General features: G+C 39.2%; 1 protein-coding gene across 1 annotated transcript in view; it reads right to left on the minus strand.

The window, feature by feature from the left end:
- Window positions 1–6,627: 6,627 nt before the first annotated feature.
- Window positions 6,628–18,193, minus strand: part of STRIP2 (striatin interacting protein 2) — a 48,459-nt gene continuing 36,893 nt past the window's right edge. Inside the window, exons 19-21 of the mRNA XM_055307561.1 lie at window positions 13,785–13,889; window positions 12,480–12,684; window positions 6,628–9,217 (exon numbers count right to left, since the gene is read on the minus strand). Of these exons, the coding sequence (XP_055163536.1) occupies window positions 8,967–9,217; window positions 12,480–12,684; window positions 13,785–13,889 (561 nt within the window). The 3' untranslated portion in view covers window positions 6,628–8,966. The remainder of the gene's footprint in view (window positions 9,218–12,479; window positions 12,685–13,784; window positions 13,890–18,193) is intronic.

An 18,193-nucleotide genomic window follows, 5' to 3' on the forward strand; every position in this document is an offset into this window, starting at 1 on the left:
CCAATGAGGAGCCCAGGCCTGAGCATCCTTTGTAAATTCTTTTATGGGTCCTCCCCTTGACATTTTCATCATTCTAAACTAGACCTTCGTTTCGTATTGCAAATAATAGTTAACACTGAAGGAGCGCTAATGTCCAGCACCTTGCTGAGGACTTTGCACGCGCCATGGCATCATGTCCCCGCAACCAGTGTGGGCGGTTCCATTATGTTCTCCAGTTTGCTTGAGGTCAGAGTAAGTAAGTTGCCCAAGTTCACACAAGCGGAATCAAAGCCAGCTCGGTCCATCTGTCCAGCTGGTGCTGTTAAACGCTAGTATTATTCAGGAAGGCACACTGGGCTTGAGGCCCAAAGATGTGGGTTCAAAACTTGGCCTTACTACGTATGAGTTTTGCAATTTCGAGCAATTCTCTGAGCTTCACTTTCTTGCTCTGGGTTGATGTGAAGGTAGTATGATGGGATGAATGTAAAATGCTATGTGAATTCAAAGTATCTTCAGTAAGCATTGCTTTTAAAGGATATATTTGTGAGTTAGGGAAAATGGAATGGGGAGAAGCTGGTAAAAAGTACAAACTTTCAGTTATAAGATGAATGAGGTCTAATGTATCACATGGTGATTATAGTTGATAATACTGTATTGTATAAATTGAAAATCGCTGAGTGGGACGTAAGTGTTCTCACACATAAAAAACTGTGAGGTGCTGAATGTGTTGATTGTGGTAATCCTTTCATAATGTGTGTATGTGTGTCAAACCATCAGGTGTACACTTTAAATATATTACAGTTTTGTCAGTTATACCCCAATAAAGATGGGGGGAAAAAGCTATAACGTATAAGAAAGAATGCTTTAGGGGGCACCTGGGTGGCTCAGTTGGTTAGGCATCTGCCTTCAGCTCAGGTCATGATCTCAGGCTCGTGAGATCGAGCCCCCTGTCCAGCTCCCTGCTCAGCGGGCTTCTCCCTCTCCTCCTGCTTGTGTTTTCTGCCTGTCTCTCTCAAATAAAATATTTAAAAGAAAAATAGAGCATGCTTTGTCAGTAGACAGGTGGGACATAAAAATGATGATCTAGTGACAATCAGCACAACTTCAATGGCAGCACCATTTTCCACTGACCAAGTGGATCTTAAGCCTTGAGGGCTTAGCACTGACCTGCAGGGAGGGGAAGAGGGCTGCCGAGGTGTGTGGCTGAAAGACAGACTGTTAAATAACACAACGAGCGTTGCTATTAGAACTTTAAAAAAAGTCATTGACAACACACGCATTTTTCTTAAATACCAGTCCACTTAAGAATCATTTAATACTTAGGACTTAAGATAGATCTGTTTATTCTATAAGAACTGAACAAATCTTCCTGGGTAAACTGGAAGATGAGTTAATTTAGATAACTATTCAAATTCACATCAGAATTACACTGGTAGAGGGGCAGCCTGGGTGGCTCAGTGGTTTAGTGCCTGCGTTCAACCCAGGGTGTGATCCTGGAGACCGGGGATCGAGTCCCACGTCGGGTTCCCTGCATGGAGCCTCTTCTCCCTCTGCCTGTGTCTCTGCCTCTCTCTGTGTCTCTCATGATTAAATAAATAAAATCTTAAAAAAAAAAAAGAATAGCCACTGGTAAGGATCTTGGCTGGCTCACTGGGAAGAGCATGTGACTGTTGATCTTGGGGTCATGAGTTCGAGCCCCACCTTGGCTATAGAGATTGCTAAAAATAAATAAATAGTACTACTAATTTTATCTGTTTATGATTATACATCCTTATGTCTTCTTTATAAATAGTAATACAAACTGTGCTGTTCTTTTAAAAAAAAATAACATTGCCAGAATTGAGGCATGCATTCTTAGAACATCCAAACTTAGAATATTCTATCATTATCTTTCTTAGAAGTTACATCTAAAAATTCCTATTTCCTCTTTTCTACTCTGATCACTCCTTTTCCTCCTTTTCATCTCATTAAGTTCAACATTATAGCACTGCACTCACTTCATCCTTTATAGCTCTAATATTGTAAGGAAGTTACAGAAAAAAATAAAATGTTCTTTGTAGGTAATTTCCTCTGGTCAGCCACTAGGGTCCCAGCAGTGAGAACCATGGGGTACAGTAAAAAACAGCTGGAGTAGATAGGAGACAAAATTATCTAGAGCAGGGGTCGGCAAACTCAGTAACTCTTTTAGGTTTTACAGGACTTATGTCCTCTTTTACGACTACTCTGCTGATGTAGAATGAAAGCATTTATAGACAACCTGTAAACAAGTGAGCATGGCTGTGTTCTAATAAAACTATCATGGAAACTGAAATTTGAATTTTATAGAATTTTCATGTGTCATATAATATTTTTCTTCCATGGATTTTTTTTTCCCTAACCATTTAAGAATGTAAAAACCATTCTTAGGTCATGGGCTGTTATGTATAAAACCTGTCAGTGGGCTAGATTTGGTCCCTGGGCTATAGTTTGCTGATTCCTGGTCTAGAGTATTAAAATGCTATTAATTATTCTTGCTGGGGTATTCTTTGACAGGGAGGGGAATGAAATGAAATGAATAATCAGCAATTACTGAACACTCACGTTTAGCAAGAATTATTCTAAGCACTATATGCACATCGACTCATTTAATCCTTATAATTCTATAGGGTAGGTAGTAAGTATTAACCCTATTTTACAGATGGGGAATCTGAGGCAGAGAGGAAAGAACTTGTCGTTCTTTACAGCTAAATAGATGCAGGGTCTGCATGTATCTCACCAAGTTGGGTTGAGAACCCTCAGTCTGAGCCTTTATGCTGTATAGCCTTTCTGGGTAAAATATCTTGCATCTTACCCTGAAGACATATTTTCACAGGCGTCCACATGGAGGATCTTTGTCCTGCCAGCTCCATTAAGCATTTGAACAAAAAGTTACAGAATGTTCAAACTAATGTTTCCATTTGGAGGCAAGGGGACAGATGGTATTGTCATATTTAGTAAGGAAGTCACTGTCACCAAAGGTGTTTGAGCAGAGATGGAATGACTTTTGTATTCTTGTAGCTCCTTAGACAGACCTTGGTTATTTTCTATAAAATATGTAAAAGAAAAACTTAAAGTCCTTGCTTTTTGAAAGCTAAATCTGGCCAATTACTAAAGGAGCAGACAGCCTGAAAACCTCCCCTGGCCCACTCAGGCACAATCTCATTACATTTACAGGATCTGGGAGTCTGAATGGTCAGAACTGCTGGTAGGAAATTATATTTCAAATTGTTTGGCCTATTGCTATGAGAACTGAGTAAGTCTCCCTTGACCTTGTCTCCACCACCACACACACATATGCATGCATGTGTGTGTACACACACCATTCTTCCCATTTATACCCTTTCTTCTTACCTAGAGTGATTGTTAAATATATTTAAGTTATACTTATTCAAGAAAATATTAACATGGAAAGATAGGTCTCTGGGATAAGTATGATAAAAACAAGTATAGGACAGAATATGTTGTGCTCTCATGTGTTAAGAAAAAATATTGGTGGGGAAGGGATGGGTATTATCACAGGAACTTTCTGAAAGGATACAAAATATTTAGTGATTACTTCTGGGGAATGAGATAAGGATCTGGGGTGAGAAGTTTTATTTGTCATTGTGTGCTCTGAAAAATTACTTGCATTTTTTACATGTATCTTCTTATCAAAAACACCAATACCTAAATGTATTCTTCAGTTTTACACCACTTTCTTATGTCCTATCCTCTACCTAAGCCTGAAACTTTCTTAACCTCAATCTTCTTTGACTACATCAATAGCTGCAAGCATTTTTCAAATAAAAATAACTTGCTTCAGTTCTTTCCTTACACCTCAAATAATAGAAAGGAAGAGTAATTAATTAGTTTTGTTACTATGTGTCTGATGTAGTGGGACAGTGAGTTGAATGGTGGCCTCCCAAAAGATATGTCCCTGTCCTTATCCTTGAAAACTGTGACTACTGGGATCCCTGGGTGGCGCAGTGGTTTGGCGCCTGCCTTTGGCCCAGGGCGCGATTCTGGAGACCCCAGATCGAATCCCACGTCGGGCTCCCAGTGCATGGAGCCTGCTTCTCCCTCTGCCTATGTCTCTGCCTCTCTCTCTCTATCTCTCTCTCTCTGTGACTATCATAAAATAAATAAAAATTAAAAAAAAAAAAGAAAACTGACTACTACCTTATAGCAAAAGAGTGAATATTACTTTATATGGCAAAGATACAATGAAGGATCTTGAGAAAAGAAGCTTATCCTGGATTATCCTGATGGGCCTTAAATCCAATCAGAGGTATCCTTAGAAGAGAGAAGCAGAGGGACTCTTGAGAGAGAAGAGGAGGAAGCAATGTGACTACAGAGGCAGAAGCTGGAGTGACATGAAGCTAGAAGCTTCCAGAAGCTAGAAGAGGCAAGGTAATGATTAAAGTCTTTAGGGAGTAAGTCCTACTGACACCTTGATTTCAGACTTCTGGACCCTGGAACTGCGAGAGAATAAACATTTGTTTTAAGCCGCTCAGTTTCTGGTAACTTGTTACAGCAGCCCTGGGAAACTAATAATGATGGGGAAGAAAGTACAATTAATAGCTAATATTAGTTATTTGGATTCCATAAATGTATTATTTCTTCTGGCTCAAATAACACCGTAAGTTGATTGTATCGAGGTAGTTAATACTTTTGTACTCATCTCAGTTACTACTACTGAAACTATGATGTAGTGAGATTCTTATCAGTGAACGGATCAGAGGCTAAACACATAGGTGATACTAATTAAAGGAATTCTTGCATTGGATGGAGACAGTCCTAGATGATCTCTGATCCCTTCAACTCAAGAATACATTTCCGTGAAAAATCTTCCAAATACTGAGGTTTAACATTTTACGATTAACATTAGAATAGCCAAACATTTAGAAAATGCATTCATCTGGAAAAGGTGTTTGAAAGTGTAAGGTACTCAGGACTTACGTTTTATGAACTTTCCATAGCAGGACTTCTGAAGGAATACCAGAGGCTACTGAAAATTCATTAATGGAAAAAATAGGTAAAATATAATTCATGAACTCTCCCCCAAATCACCAATTAGGACTTACCCATGCCAATATTTCCAAAAGCATTTGCATGTTGCTCCAAAAGCTCTGCTAATATAGACAGAGCTTTGATCTCTCCCTTTGTTCTGCCCTATTTTGGAGATTACACATTTCCACCATGTAAATAGCTCATTGTTGAGTAGTGAGATTATATGGAAGGTAATTTTCTTCACTATCACGATACTCTTCTTTGTTTTATGGTTTAGAGAAAACAAGAAAGCAGAAGGCCCAGAGGCAGACAAGTTTTATTTAGTATAGTTGATAAAATCATGATGTAGACATTTTTACTCTAAAATGTATTTTATGTGTTTATGTATATATTTGATGTCTCATGTTGAAAAGCATCATATAAAATATCCATTGAAATATGTACTAGTATTAAATACATGTAAGAATAGCAGTAGGGGCTCTAAAAGCTACTGGGTGTTTTATAAAAGTTGTTTATAAATCCCATAACATTTTATTATCTACAGAAAACATTTTATTGTGCCATTACTGAAAAGTCTGTACTGGAATTATATATTATAGGTAGAGCAGATGTTAATAGGCCATGCCCAATATTTCTGAGATAGTGGCAAGACTCTCTGCCTCTGAAAAGCTAGACTTAGCATCTACAGAGTGCCAGAGAGTTGCAAAGTTCAAACCTGACCTTGCCTGGATATTAAGGTGGTGTTACTTAGCTCATCAACAATAGCATCGATGAGACCAACATCACAAGTCTGATTGTTGTATGAACCAATGTCATTTTTGTTTCAGAAGTACAGCTGCATTTTGAGCCTCAACTAGTTTTATTGTAAATATAGGTCATCTCAAGAAGCCCTAGAGGAAAGAATTCAAACTCATCACAACTACTTGTGGGAGAAAAAGAAATCATCAAAACACCTGTTCATTTATAGAACTGTCTTTATATAATAAAGATTCTTGTTAGGTGGAAGTGCTAGGGGAACTATGGACACAAAAGGTCAAGAAAATCTCAACTGAAAATATCAGCATAAAGCACTGCAATGGGTGGTTTCAAATGCTCACTGGAAAGCTGTGGAAATTCTCAAGAATCCCTACTAAAGCCCTGCCACCAATCTTAAAAGCTCACGGAGAAGCTGCTGTGACTCACTGTCTACCCATATGTCTGGTTGCAACTGTCTTCCTGTAGGTAGAATACACTTCTCTGGCCCAATGTTAGGCTTGCCCCATGTGAACTGCTTTTTGCCAGTGGAACATGAGCAATTTGACTTATGACACATCCAAGCAGGAGCTTGAAGCACCCTCAGGTGCTTGCATGGTATGGTTTGGTGCTTGCTCCTGCCCTTTACCATGAGAACAGTATGTCCCAGGCAGGAGCTATTCCATCAGCCTTGTGCCAGAATAAGATGATGTGTGAGCAGAGCTAAATCTAGCAAGTTAACCTGAGTAGAACAGAGCTGCAGCTCATCCCCAGAAACAAGAAATAAAGATATGTCATAAGCCACTGGGATTTTTGCAGCTGTTTGTATTAGTCTACCCCAGGGAATACTTTCTGTACCTGTTTTTTAAGACTCTTTTGTGTTGAAGAATTAAATACCAAATTTCTAACTCCAGTTCAATTTCTTTTTATTAAAGTGCTTTCAGTAGATAAACAGTGTCATCAACAATCAACACAGATTTTACGGAAATATTCACAAATCAAATCCTCTATAAATCACTCAAATAATGTTCTTCTAAATAGTAACAGTAAGTCTTTGGAGGTTGGTTAATCTGAATTTATTCCTAACCACATGGGTTCTCAAATTGGAAGATTCAGATCAGTTACTTTAACATATGGGGCTGGCTGTCATTACCTGAATACTATCCCAGCAAGTCAGCGAAAAAATGTTGTGATTTGAAACTAATCACTTTTCTTGGTATCTCAGTTTCTCCATCTGCACTGAGAATATTCCCTTAAACAAGATTTGTAAAAAAAGTATGAAATGTTAGCATACGTCTTGCCTCCGAAAGCAGTCATGTGCATATTTTTAAAAGGGCAACTTATTTGTTCTTGACACAAATTAAATACTATATGGTTTTAAGAGAAATAGATTGATGACTGCTCTTTCCTTGAAAATTGTCTTTTCAGTTAAACCACATTAAAATAGATTAATAGGATTTGCAGATGATATGCTCAGTGAATTACTTTGCAGCGAGGACAGCTGTCCTACTCAGGTAAAATTTACCAATTATTTCAAGAAGTGTCATCCATTACATATATTCTTCATGACCTTTCCATAAAAATAGAAATCCTGCTACCTAAAGCTCAAAGAGGTGAAATCCAAGCTTTAGTTAGAGTTCTGGTCTAGCTCCTTTGGATATGATAACTGTATCATGACTTCCAAATCAAACTGTAGTTGACAAAGTAAATAAGCCATTTTTTACTAGACTTCCTGTCACAAATTGACCTGATGCTATCATAAAAACAATGCAGTAGTGTCTCTGTCAGGGGGAGGGCATTTAAAATAAAAAAGCTTGAAAATATAGATGACATAACTGTGGGGACAGAAGAGAAATAAAATGATCCTGATTGAATCAGAAGCTTTTCTAAAAACGTTGTTTCTGTCAAGAAGTATGTGATTTTTTAAAAAAGATTTATTTATTTATATGAGAGGGAGTGCATGGAGTGGGGGAGGGACAGAGGAAGAGAGAATCTCAGGCAGACTCCCTGCTGAGTGCTCCTGCAGGATCTCAGGATCTAGAGATCATGACCTGAGCCAAAATCAAGAGTCAGACACTTAACTGACTGACCCACCCAGGTGCCCCAATAAATATGTGATTCTTCTGTAAAAGAAATTTAGAGGTTGGTACATCAATCCCTGTATTTTCAAAGAAATGTGCAATACTTTTAGGTAGGAACAATATTGCTAAATCTCCACATGACACTTTGAAAGCACTTGCAGTAAAAAGGAAAAAAATATCATTAATCGACATAGAAGAAAAATGGTAAGCTGTGATGCTCTTGCTACTCTATCCAATTAAAAAATAAATCGATCATGAGCAGAAATGGACATGCCATCTCAATAAATAAAACCTCCTGCAGTTACTTGTCATTTAAAAAATGAATTGGATGAAAAGGATGACTTTTTACAGTGTACTCAGTCATTTGAAGACTGAAGTAGATTCAGAAAAACATGAAACATCCTTAGAGGAGGCCTATTTCAGACTGCCTATGGCAGAGCACTCCATGCCCTATGCAGAATACACAGAGAAATAATTTCAGATTGAACATACATCTCTTCAGGAATAGAGGAAAAAACACTTTACACAAATATACCTTACTGTAACATGCAGTCTTTAGGTAAGAGTAAATCATTATCCTTTACAGAGAAGATGCAGGTGCTCCAAAATCATCTTTGAGCTAATATATTTTTTGAACTAATAATTTTAGAAAGAGGTGTCAAAATTTTAAATTTAAAATCTAGACTTAATCTCAAACTTGAAAGTCCTAGGAATCCAGAGTGAGCAAGAATGTTCTCCCTATTTTATGACTTGCCTCTCTCATTATCTATGATGAATATCATGGGTCAAATGCTGTAATAAACTTGTTCTCACTCTTCAGGCCAGCAAAGGCTAGCCTAGTTCTGGGTAAGACTAAAGCAGGGAGCAGTCCCACAAAAGAGCCTGCAGGACTGATCCAGCAGATTTTCAAGTCCAGCTGGGTACCCAACTGACTCCAAGGCAAGTTGACCAATTTGTTGTGACTCAGGATCCTAGCCTTGCTCTATCTCCAGGCCCAAAGTCCCCAGGATGGCCCTGCACCACACTGGATGTCCTTGGGCTAGGCCAGCTCTCCCCTGGACAAGCATTCTCAGAGCTGGAAACAGAGGCTAAAAGGGCAGGATAGGCAGAGCACCATTTATTGGAACCAAACCCCATCTATCGGATGCTTTGTTCTTAAGAGCTCAGTCAGTGATTCTGGAGCAGCTCCTCCCAACAGATGGGCTGTGAAAACACCTCTCTCTCCAGCCACAGCTCATATGAATAGTGGAAGTCCTCAGGCAGATCCAACCTCTGCCCCAGCACACTCTGCAAGCAGTTATCCACAGGTGAAAATTCAGAGTCCTGGGGTTTGTCATACCGGCGGCTGTTAAAAGCCTCAATATTGGCCCTCAAGGTACATTCTTCTGCTTGGAAGTCCCATGGCCTGGCATCGATGTCTGTGTTGGGAAGAGAGGAAGAAGAACATGTATATAATTCAGGACTCTGCTCCTCTTATCATAAAGCATGGCCTATGGGATAAGAACAATGAAACGGGGGCACCTGGGTGGCTCAGTGGTTGAGTGTCTGCCTTTGGCTCGGGTTGTGATCCCGGCATCTTGGGATCGAGTCCCACATCAGGCTCCTCGCAGGGAGCCTGCCTCTCTCTGTATCTCTCATGGATAAATAAAATCTTAAAAAAAAAAACAACAACAAAGAATGAGACTGCTCAGAATTTCCTTTTTGTGGAGGGCAACATACAAAGTAAGTGCATAATATACTGCCATTCCAGGTTAAAAAATATACTTGTATATGCAGAGACTATCAGTTTGGTTTTTTTTAGATTTTATTTATTTATTCATGAGAGACAAAGAGAGGGCAAAGGGAGAAGCAGGCTCCCTGTGGGGAGCCTGATGGCAGTACTTGATCCCAGGATGTGGGGATCACAACTCAAGGCAGATGCTCAACCACTGAGCCACATCAGTGCCCTAGAGACTATCTTTGGAAGGGTAGTCTAGACACTGCTAACAGTAATTACCACTAAGAAGGAAACAGGTCCCCTGAGATAGACTTTTTTTTTTTTTTTTACTGTACTTTTCATTTTTTTTTAAGATTTTATTTATTTATTCATGACACACACACACACAGAGAGAGAGAGAGAGAGAGAGAGAGAGAGAGAGAGCACGAGAGAGGCAGAGACACAGGCAGAGGGAGAAGCAGGCTCCATGCAGGGAGCCTGACATGGGACTCGATCCCGGGTCTCCAGGATCACACCCTGGACTGACGGCAGTGCTAAACCGCTGAGTCACTGGGCTGCCCTTCATTATTTTACTTTCTTACTAGTTATATGTATTATATTTTCGAAAATGGCAACTCAATTCCCTTTACTGAGCTTTCCTAGGGGACAGGAGTTACCCATTTGAATGGAATCATCAGCTCTCAAGGAATGGAAAGAGGCAGGAAGGGGTACAACCAGGAGAATCAGAATGGATCAATTCTGAAGACTTTACTGATTCCCTGTGACCTCTCCCAGCATGTGATAAGTGTATGTGTCGGCTTATGTTAAAATTATTAGGTGAAAGCTTCTAGGAAGGTAAAAAGAGAAAACAGATAATCTGCTTTATTCTATTTATCCCACTCAGACACTTATTTCAGGGCTAGAGATCTGTCTTTCCCCGATCTCTTATGTCTCACACTCAATGGTATATATATATATATATATATATATATATATATATATATATATATATATATATAAAATTTTTTTTTAAAATAGTCTCTAAACCCAACATGGGGCTCAAACTCATGACCCCAAGATCAAGGGTACATGCTCTACTGACTAAGCCAGCCAGGCCCCCATAATGGTTTATCTTAAGGAAGTACAGATTGGGTTTGGACTCATGATGGCAGCAACAACAGACATGCCATTTGCAGGATAAAACATTTTCATGTTTTAAAAATCTACAAGAATTTAATAGTTAATTGGCTTTATGTCTCATAGAAGTTGCTCCTGGCTTGTTATCGGCCAATCATATACTTCCCTTAGTTTTGTGGGTTCTTTACTGCAGCATTCTCTAAAATTCAGGCAGGTTACAAATCCCAGCAAAGACAAGTCATTAGTCATTTTACCAAAAATTCTTAAATACAATTATGCAAATAATGGTCAAATCCTACTATAGCAAATGTCAATACAATGAAAAAGCTCTCCAAACTAAATTCTTCCAAACTTTGGTAAATCTATCATACGTCAACCAGATATTATAATGTTTCCTAATGTGAGACAATACGCAGTTCCCAATGGTACCTCAAATATACTATAGCTGAAAAGTTTAAACTGAATCCATCGAACCTTCAGATCTAACTTTCAGTTTAGGGACACCTGGGCGGCTCAGTGGTTGAGCTTTTGCCTGCTGCGCAGGATGTGATCCTGAGTCCCGGGATCCAGTCCCACATTGGGCTCCCTGAGTGGAGCCTGCTTCTCCCTCTGCCTGTGTCTCTGCCCTCTCTCTGTCTCTCACGAATAAATAAATAAAATCTTTATTAAAAAAATAACTTTCAGTTTATAGGTAATATGAGAGATAGAGATAAAAGGTAAATGATGCCACAAAGAAGCTAGAGATAAATCCAGAAGGTGGATATTCTGCAGGGTGACTGACCTAGTTCTTCAATTAGCATTATGGAAAAAAATGAAAACAAAACACTGCTAGATTTAACAAATAAAAGGATAGAACAGCCAGATGAATTTGTGGCCCTGGGCTGGATGATGACTTGGAAAAAACAGCTTTAAAAAACATTTTGGGGGGGTGCCTGGCTGGCTCAATTGGAAGAGCATGCGACTCTTGATCTTGGGGTCATGAATCTGAGCCCCACATTGGGTGTAGAGATTACTTAAATAAACAAAACTTTAAAAAAAAGAATATTTGGGGGCAACTGGGGAATTCTGAATATGGACTTATGATGTAGATAATGTTAACTGAAAAAAGATGATGAAAAGGTATGTATAATTTTCTTAAAGTAAAAAGTATACATATGTAAAGAAAAAGATCTAGAAGAATATACAGTAAGATTTAACAGTAACAATCTTCAGGTGGTACAAAGGCATAAATATGGTGATATAGTAAGTTTTCTGACTTGTATTTTCTATTTTTTTTTTTTGAAGTTTATTCAGGTAATATCTATATCCAACTTGGGGCTTGAACTCACAACCTTGAGATCAAGAGTCATGTCCTCTTCCAACTGAGCCACCCAGGAAGGCTGCTTTTTTTGCTTTATCTAATTGCTTTTTAATAATAAAAGGTTATTTTAATTTTAGAAATCTCTTGGAGAAATCTGTCTTTTAAAGGAATGTTTTCGAAAGGGGGTAATTATCTCAATTTGCTTGTTTTATAAAATGGGAAAAATTTTTTAAAGCAAACTCTATCTACAATGTGGGGCTCAAACTCTCAATCCTGAGATCACTAGTTGCATGTTCTACTGTCTGAACCAACCAGCCAGATGCCCCTAAAATGGATTTTTATAGTTAATATAGGACCAGAGCACATGCTAGAATTTGGGGCAGTAACCTTAAAGTTTGTTATATCAGTACCTGCCTATAATCACATATTTTCTCATCCAAACTAAACTATGTAACAATTCATACCAAAAGAGTAGAGATAAATGTTTATTTAGTTTGTTTAAATAACTGGGCAACTCCTGGAGATCAAGAACTCTGACAATACTCACCATTCCCATAAGCCCAGTCATCATTCATGCGGTGGCGTACTTTCTGATAGATGGCTGACATGGTTTTCATGTTGCTTTTCCTCCACTGGCGCCCCAGATACTTGGTCTGTATTTTTAGCAGCTTCAGAACATAAAGTTGCAGCATGGCCTGTTTGACCTTGAGGGCTCGCTTTAAGATCGGAGCAGATTTGAATACTACCAGCATCTACCCATTTGAAGAGAGGTGGGAGTGAATAAAGGCAGATAAGTTTCTTGCAACTTCCAACTCACAGACAAATTAAGCCAAACTTAACTGGTCTCAATACCCTGGGGGAGCTTTTGGGAATCTATGGTCCAGGTTCTATTCATATTTAGTCTTCAAGAACATAAAGGAACCACTCCATTTATATGTCACAATTCAAAGTTTCTAATATTCAAAGTACATGATATAAAGGCAAAATAATTGTTCAGCCACACATTCCATTTCTACTGTTACCAGCTTCTTATGTATCTCCTGGATACATAATTCTATGTACACATATATTATTTTTATTAACAAAACCCACAGCCAACTACATATCCTGTCACATTGTTCTATACCTTGCTTTTTATTTAACAATGTATCTTGAAAGTTACTCCGTATCAGTATAGAATTGCCTCATTCTTTTTTTCCTGCCTCATTCCTTTTATTTTATTTTATTTTATTTTATTTTATTTTATTTTATTTTATTTTATTTTATTTATTTATTTATTTATTTTTATTTACGATAGTCATACAGAGAGAGAGAGAGGCAGAGACACAGGCAGAGGGAGAAGCAGGCTCCATGTACTGGGAGCCCGACGTGGGACTCGACCCCGGGTCTCCAGGATCGTGCCCTGGGCCAAAGGCAGGCACCAAACCGCTGCGCCACCCAGGGATCCCGCCTCATTCCTTTTAATGGTTGTATAATATTCCATTATAAGGATGTACCAATATTATTTAACCAGTTGGTCCTGTATTAACAGGCTTTAGGTTGTTTCCAATCTTTCATGATTTGTACTGCAATGAATAATCTTAGACTCGCATCATTTGGGATGTGCTTATAATCCAAATAACAATGCTAACTTTCCAAGCAGAGCTGCCCTGGGGGATAGTCCATTTTCAGCTCCTTGTAAAGAAATGTACTATGAATAATTATTTCATATAGAATAAGTGCCCAGAATTAGGTGCTTACCTTATGTAGCATTCAGAGCTCTATAGAGCTCACAAAGCAGGAAGTCCATAAATATTTAAGATTAAAAAAATTTAGTCAGATGGACACTACCACTATCTGAAGCCCCACTCACCATTGTTCTGGAATGCTTCCATTTGGTCAGTTTATTGAGTAGCCTCAGAAGGTTGATGCAGGAAAAGAGGTTCCTCCAACAGAACTGGTTGTTGTCTCCAGCTTCCTGTAATAAGGCAGGCCCACCATTACCTCAATAGCTATAAGACTTTCATTCCCACAGAAGCCTGAAATGCTACCTCCTCACCATTCTGCTCTTCACACACTAAGGCCTCAAAGCATGCAATACTCTTCATCTGAAAGCACACAGCTGACAATCCTGGAAGGCTTAACCTAGAGCAAGTACTGATTAGAAAGAGGATACATGAACATAGGAACTTCACTCAAGCAAGCCTTCTTGTGTTACTTTCTGCTTTAAAATCAGAAAAGAGGGATCCCTGGGTGGCGCAGCGGTTTGGCGCTTGCCTTTGGCCCGGGGCACGATCCTGGAGACCCTGGATCGGGTCCCGCGTCGGGCTCCCAGTGCATGGAGCCTGCTTCTCCCTCTGCCTATGTCTCTGCCTCTCTCTCTCTCTCTCTCTCTCTCTCTGTGTGTGTGACTATCATAAATAAAAAAAAATTTTAAAAAAATAAAATCAGAAAAGAGATGATAGAATTTAACCCCCATATACCTTGTACTTATATAAACTGTTTACAACTGCTAGGAGTTATTCTGGTAGATTCATTCCTTCCTCCTTTTCTTTCTTCCTTTCTTCCTTTTTTAAGTAGGCTGTATGCCCAATGTGGGGCTAGAACTCATGACTCCAAGATCGAGTCATGCTCAATCTACTGATTGAGCCAGCCAGGTGGCCCTATTCTGGTAGATTTCAAACTATGTTAGATAGATCTGATATTCATTATGACTTAATTTTTAAAATCATCTTCCATCCTCCTTTATCAAACTCTATTGCAGTGAATTGCTTAATTCTCTAGCATGGAAGCAAAAATGGCAGATGGTAAATTCTAACCAGGTGTTTCTCTTGTATGTTTATTGATAGCTTGTGAACACCCAACCAGAGATAACAGATGGATGTCAGATTAGAAACAGGTATCTACTCACAGAAAATCTTTCAAGGACAAAAATAGTCTTTCTGGATTTGGGGGTCTGTAAATATACTGGAATCAAAAGCTATGTAAATCAATGAGCATGCATGGTAGCCAAACTAACATCTTGGAAATTCCTCATGCCTACAATTTGATTGGAGAATGTAAGAGTAGGAGACAATATGTAGAAGTGAACTGTTGTCTGAAGAATGGAAAATTACCCCCTCCTTTACCAAATTTATCCAAAGCAAGCAAGACAGACATACATCTAACGTGGAATAAACATCTAAGATTAGGCTCTACTAAGAAATAAATAGGACTACTAAGGGTCAAAAAGTTCCAGGAAAACTTTTTGAAATATTATTTAGAAAAAAATGTTCTCCTTCCTGTAGTAAATGTTCAATATTGTGTTTAGAACTAGTTCCTGGAGAACCATCTATTTCCTTCTAAGAGAAACTTCCATGGGAGTTTCCACTCTAGTGCATCAGCTAGTAGGTTTGCCCAAAACAGGTAGGTTCTATAGATGTTCCATCTTGTGTGTCTAACAGAGGAATGAACTCTTAAATGTTTATTTTTTTTTTTAAGAAGCAGGGGAAACAGAGAACATATGGGAGAAGCTATGTATATCTCCACTATGAGCTTCCTTTATCCTGATTTCTAATATGATAGCAGCATAAAGAGCCTTGCATTCCTTAGCACTTCAAAACATAATATGGAAGAGGTGCCTGGCTGGCTCCATTGGTAGAGCATGAAGACTCTTAATTTTGGGGTCTGAGATCAAGGCACATGTTGGGTGTAGAGCTCACCTTAAAACAAAACAAAACAAAACAAAACAAAACAAAACAAAACAAAACAAAAAAAGGGCTGTGGCTTGTAGAAGCAGCACTGGAGTAGATAGTAGACACCTGGATAATGGCTTTGACCATGGCTGTACGATGGTAGATAAGTCATTTCCTTGTTTCTTGTAAGAGGTTGAATTACACCATATTTCAGATCCTTTCACCTGTGATCATTTAATTTAGTACTGTGATTTATCTCCACTTTCTCCATTTGGTTCAAAAGTGAAGTTTTAAGTGAAAGTAAGCTGATTGTGGCTACCTTTTCATCAAAGGTCAGTCTCAAGAGTCCCAGGAAAGACACTCTAGTTCCTTCACGAAGATGGTCTCATCTGCCCAGGGCCTTACTCTCTTTTCTTTCTGATAATGCTGCCCTACCGACTAAAACTAGTCCCATTTCTTGCTTCATCAGATGTTGTCTGAAGTGGTCACTGAAAGAACACAGGTGCCTGGGTGGCTCTGTTGATTAAGCATCTACCTTCAGCTCAGGTCATGATCTTTTTATTTTTCCAAAGATCGATTGATTGATTGATTAGAGATGGAGAGAGAGAGAGACGGAGAGAGAGGAGCAGGCTCCCTGCAGAGCAGAGAGTCTGATGCAGGACTCCATTTCAGGACCCCAGGATCACAACCTGAAAGCAGATGCCTAATCTACCGAGTCACCCAGGCACTCTCTTTTTTTTTTCTTTTTTAAAAGATTTTGGGATCCCTGGGTGGCTCAGTGGTTTAGCGCCCGCCTTTGGCCTGGGCCGTGATCCTGGAGTCCCCAGATCGAGTCCCATGTCGGGCTCCCGGCATGGAGCCTGCTTCTCTCTCTGCCTGTGTCTCTGCCCCTCTCTCTCTATGTCTGTCATGAATAAATAAATAAAATCTTTAAAAAAATAAATAAAAGATTTTATTTATTTACTTGACAGAGAGCACAAGCAGGGGGAGTGGCAGATAGAGGGAGAGGGAGAAGCAGGCTCCCCAAGGAGCAGGGAGCCTGATCCCAGGACCCCAGGATCATGACCTAAGCCAAAGGCAGATGCTTAACTGACTGAGCCATTCAGGCTCCCCAATAAATAAAATCTTAAAAAAAGAAAGTAGGAAAGAAAGAAAGAAAGAAACACATGCTAGTCAATGCTCTCTCAGGATAATGCATCCCCGGGTTGTTGTCTGTTTGTAGCAATAGGCTCTGCATGGAGCCTTCTGCCTTTTTCCCAAACCAACAGATAATCCATTTTTCAGCAGACCTCTAGCTCCATGGGATGCCTTTTCAGATTTGCCAGACTTGAGGCGTTTTTGTTTTCTTGTTTATGTTAATTTAATTTTTCTCTTTTTTTGGGAGGGCAGAACTCAGCATACTGAGTAAAATGTAAACTTCTGTGGAGAGGGGATCCCTGGGTGGCGCAGCGGTTTGGCGCCTGCCTTTGGCCCAGGGCGCGATCCTGGAGACCCGGGATCGAATCCCATATCGGGCTCCCGGTGCATGGAGCCTGCTTCTCCCTCTGCCTGTGTCTCTGCCTCTCTCTCTCTGTGACTATCATAAAAAAAAACAAAAACAAAAAAAAAAACAAAACACTTCTGGAGAGATAGACTTTATGAGCAGCAGCACTTGGCCATATTCTCTTGTTTCTGTTACTTCACACTATTTTTTTTTAAGATTTTATTTATTTATTCATGAGAGACACAGAGAGAGAGAGGCAGAGGGAGAGGCAGGCTCCATGCAGGGAGCCTAATGTGGGATTTGATCCCGGGTCTCCAGGATAACACCCTGGGCCAAAGGCAGGCACTAAACTGCTGAGCCACCCAGGCTGCCCTACTTCACACTATCTAAAGCAAGACCTTTACTCACTTTCTACTGGTGAAAGTTGAAAACAGAAAATATTTGCCCATGTTTCACTTGTATAAACACTTGTTTACAAAAGCAATCCCATTTACAACTGCACCAAAAATAATAAAATACCTTGGAATAAACTTAACCAAAGAGATGAAAGATTTATATTATGAAAACTATAAAACACTGATAAAAGAAATTAAAGAGGATACAAAGAAATGGAAAGGCATTCCATGCTCATGGATTGAAAGAATGAATATTATTAAAATGTCTATACTACTCAAAACAATGTATAGAGTTAATGTAATCTCTATCAAAATACCAACAGCATTTTTCACAGAACTAGAACAAACAATACTAAAATTTGCATGAAACAAAAGACCCTGAATAGTAAAGAAATCTTGAAAAAGAAAAACAAAACCGGAGGTATCACAATTCCAGACTTCAAGTTATATTACAAAGCTGTAGTAAGCAAAACAGAATGGTACTGCCACAAAATAGACATACAGAGCAATACAATAGAATAGAAAACCCAGAAATAAACCCACAATTAGGGCAGCCCTGGCAGTTCAGTGGTTTAGCACCGCCTTCAGCCTAGGGCCTGGTCCTGGAGACCTGGGATCGAGTCCCACGTCAGGCTCACTGCATGGAGCCTGCTTCTCTCTCTGCCTGTGTCTCTGCTTCTCTCTCTCTTTCTCAGGAATACATAAAATACATTAAAAAAAAACACCCACA

This window comes from Nyctereutes procyonoides, unplaced genomic scaffold, assembly GCF_905146905.1.
Source record: "Nyctereutes procyonoides isolate TBG_1078 unplaced genomic scaffold, NYPRO_anot_genome, whole genome shotgun sequence".
NCBI lineage: Eukaryota > Metazoa > Chordata > Mammalia > Carnivora > Canidae > Nyctereutes > Nyctereutes procyonoides.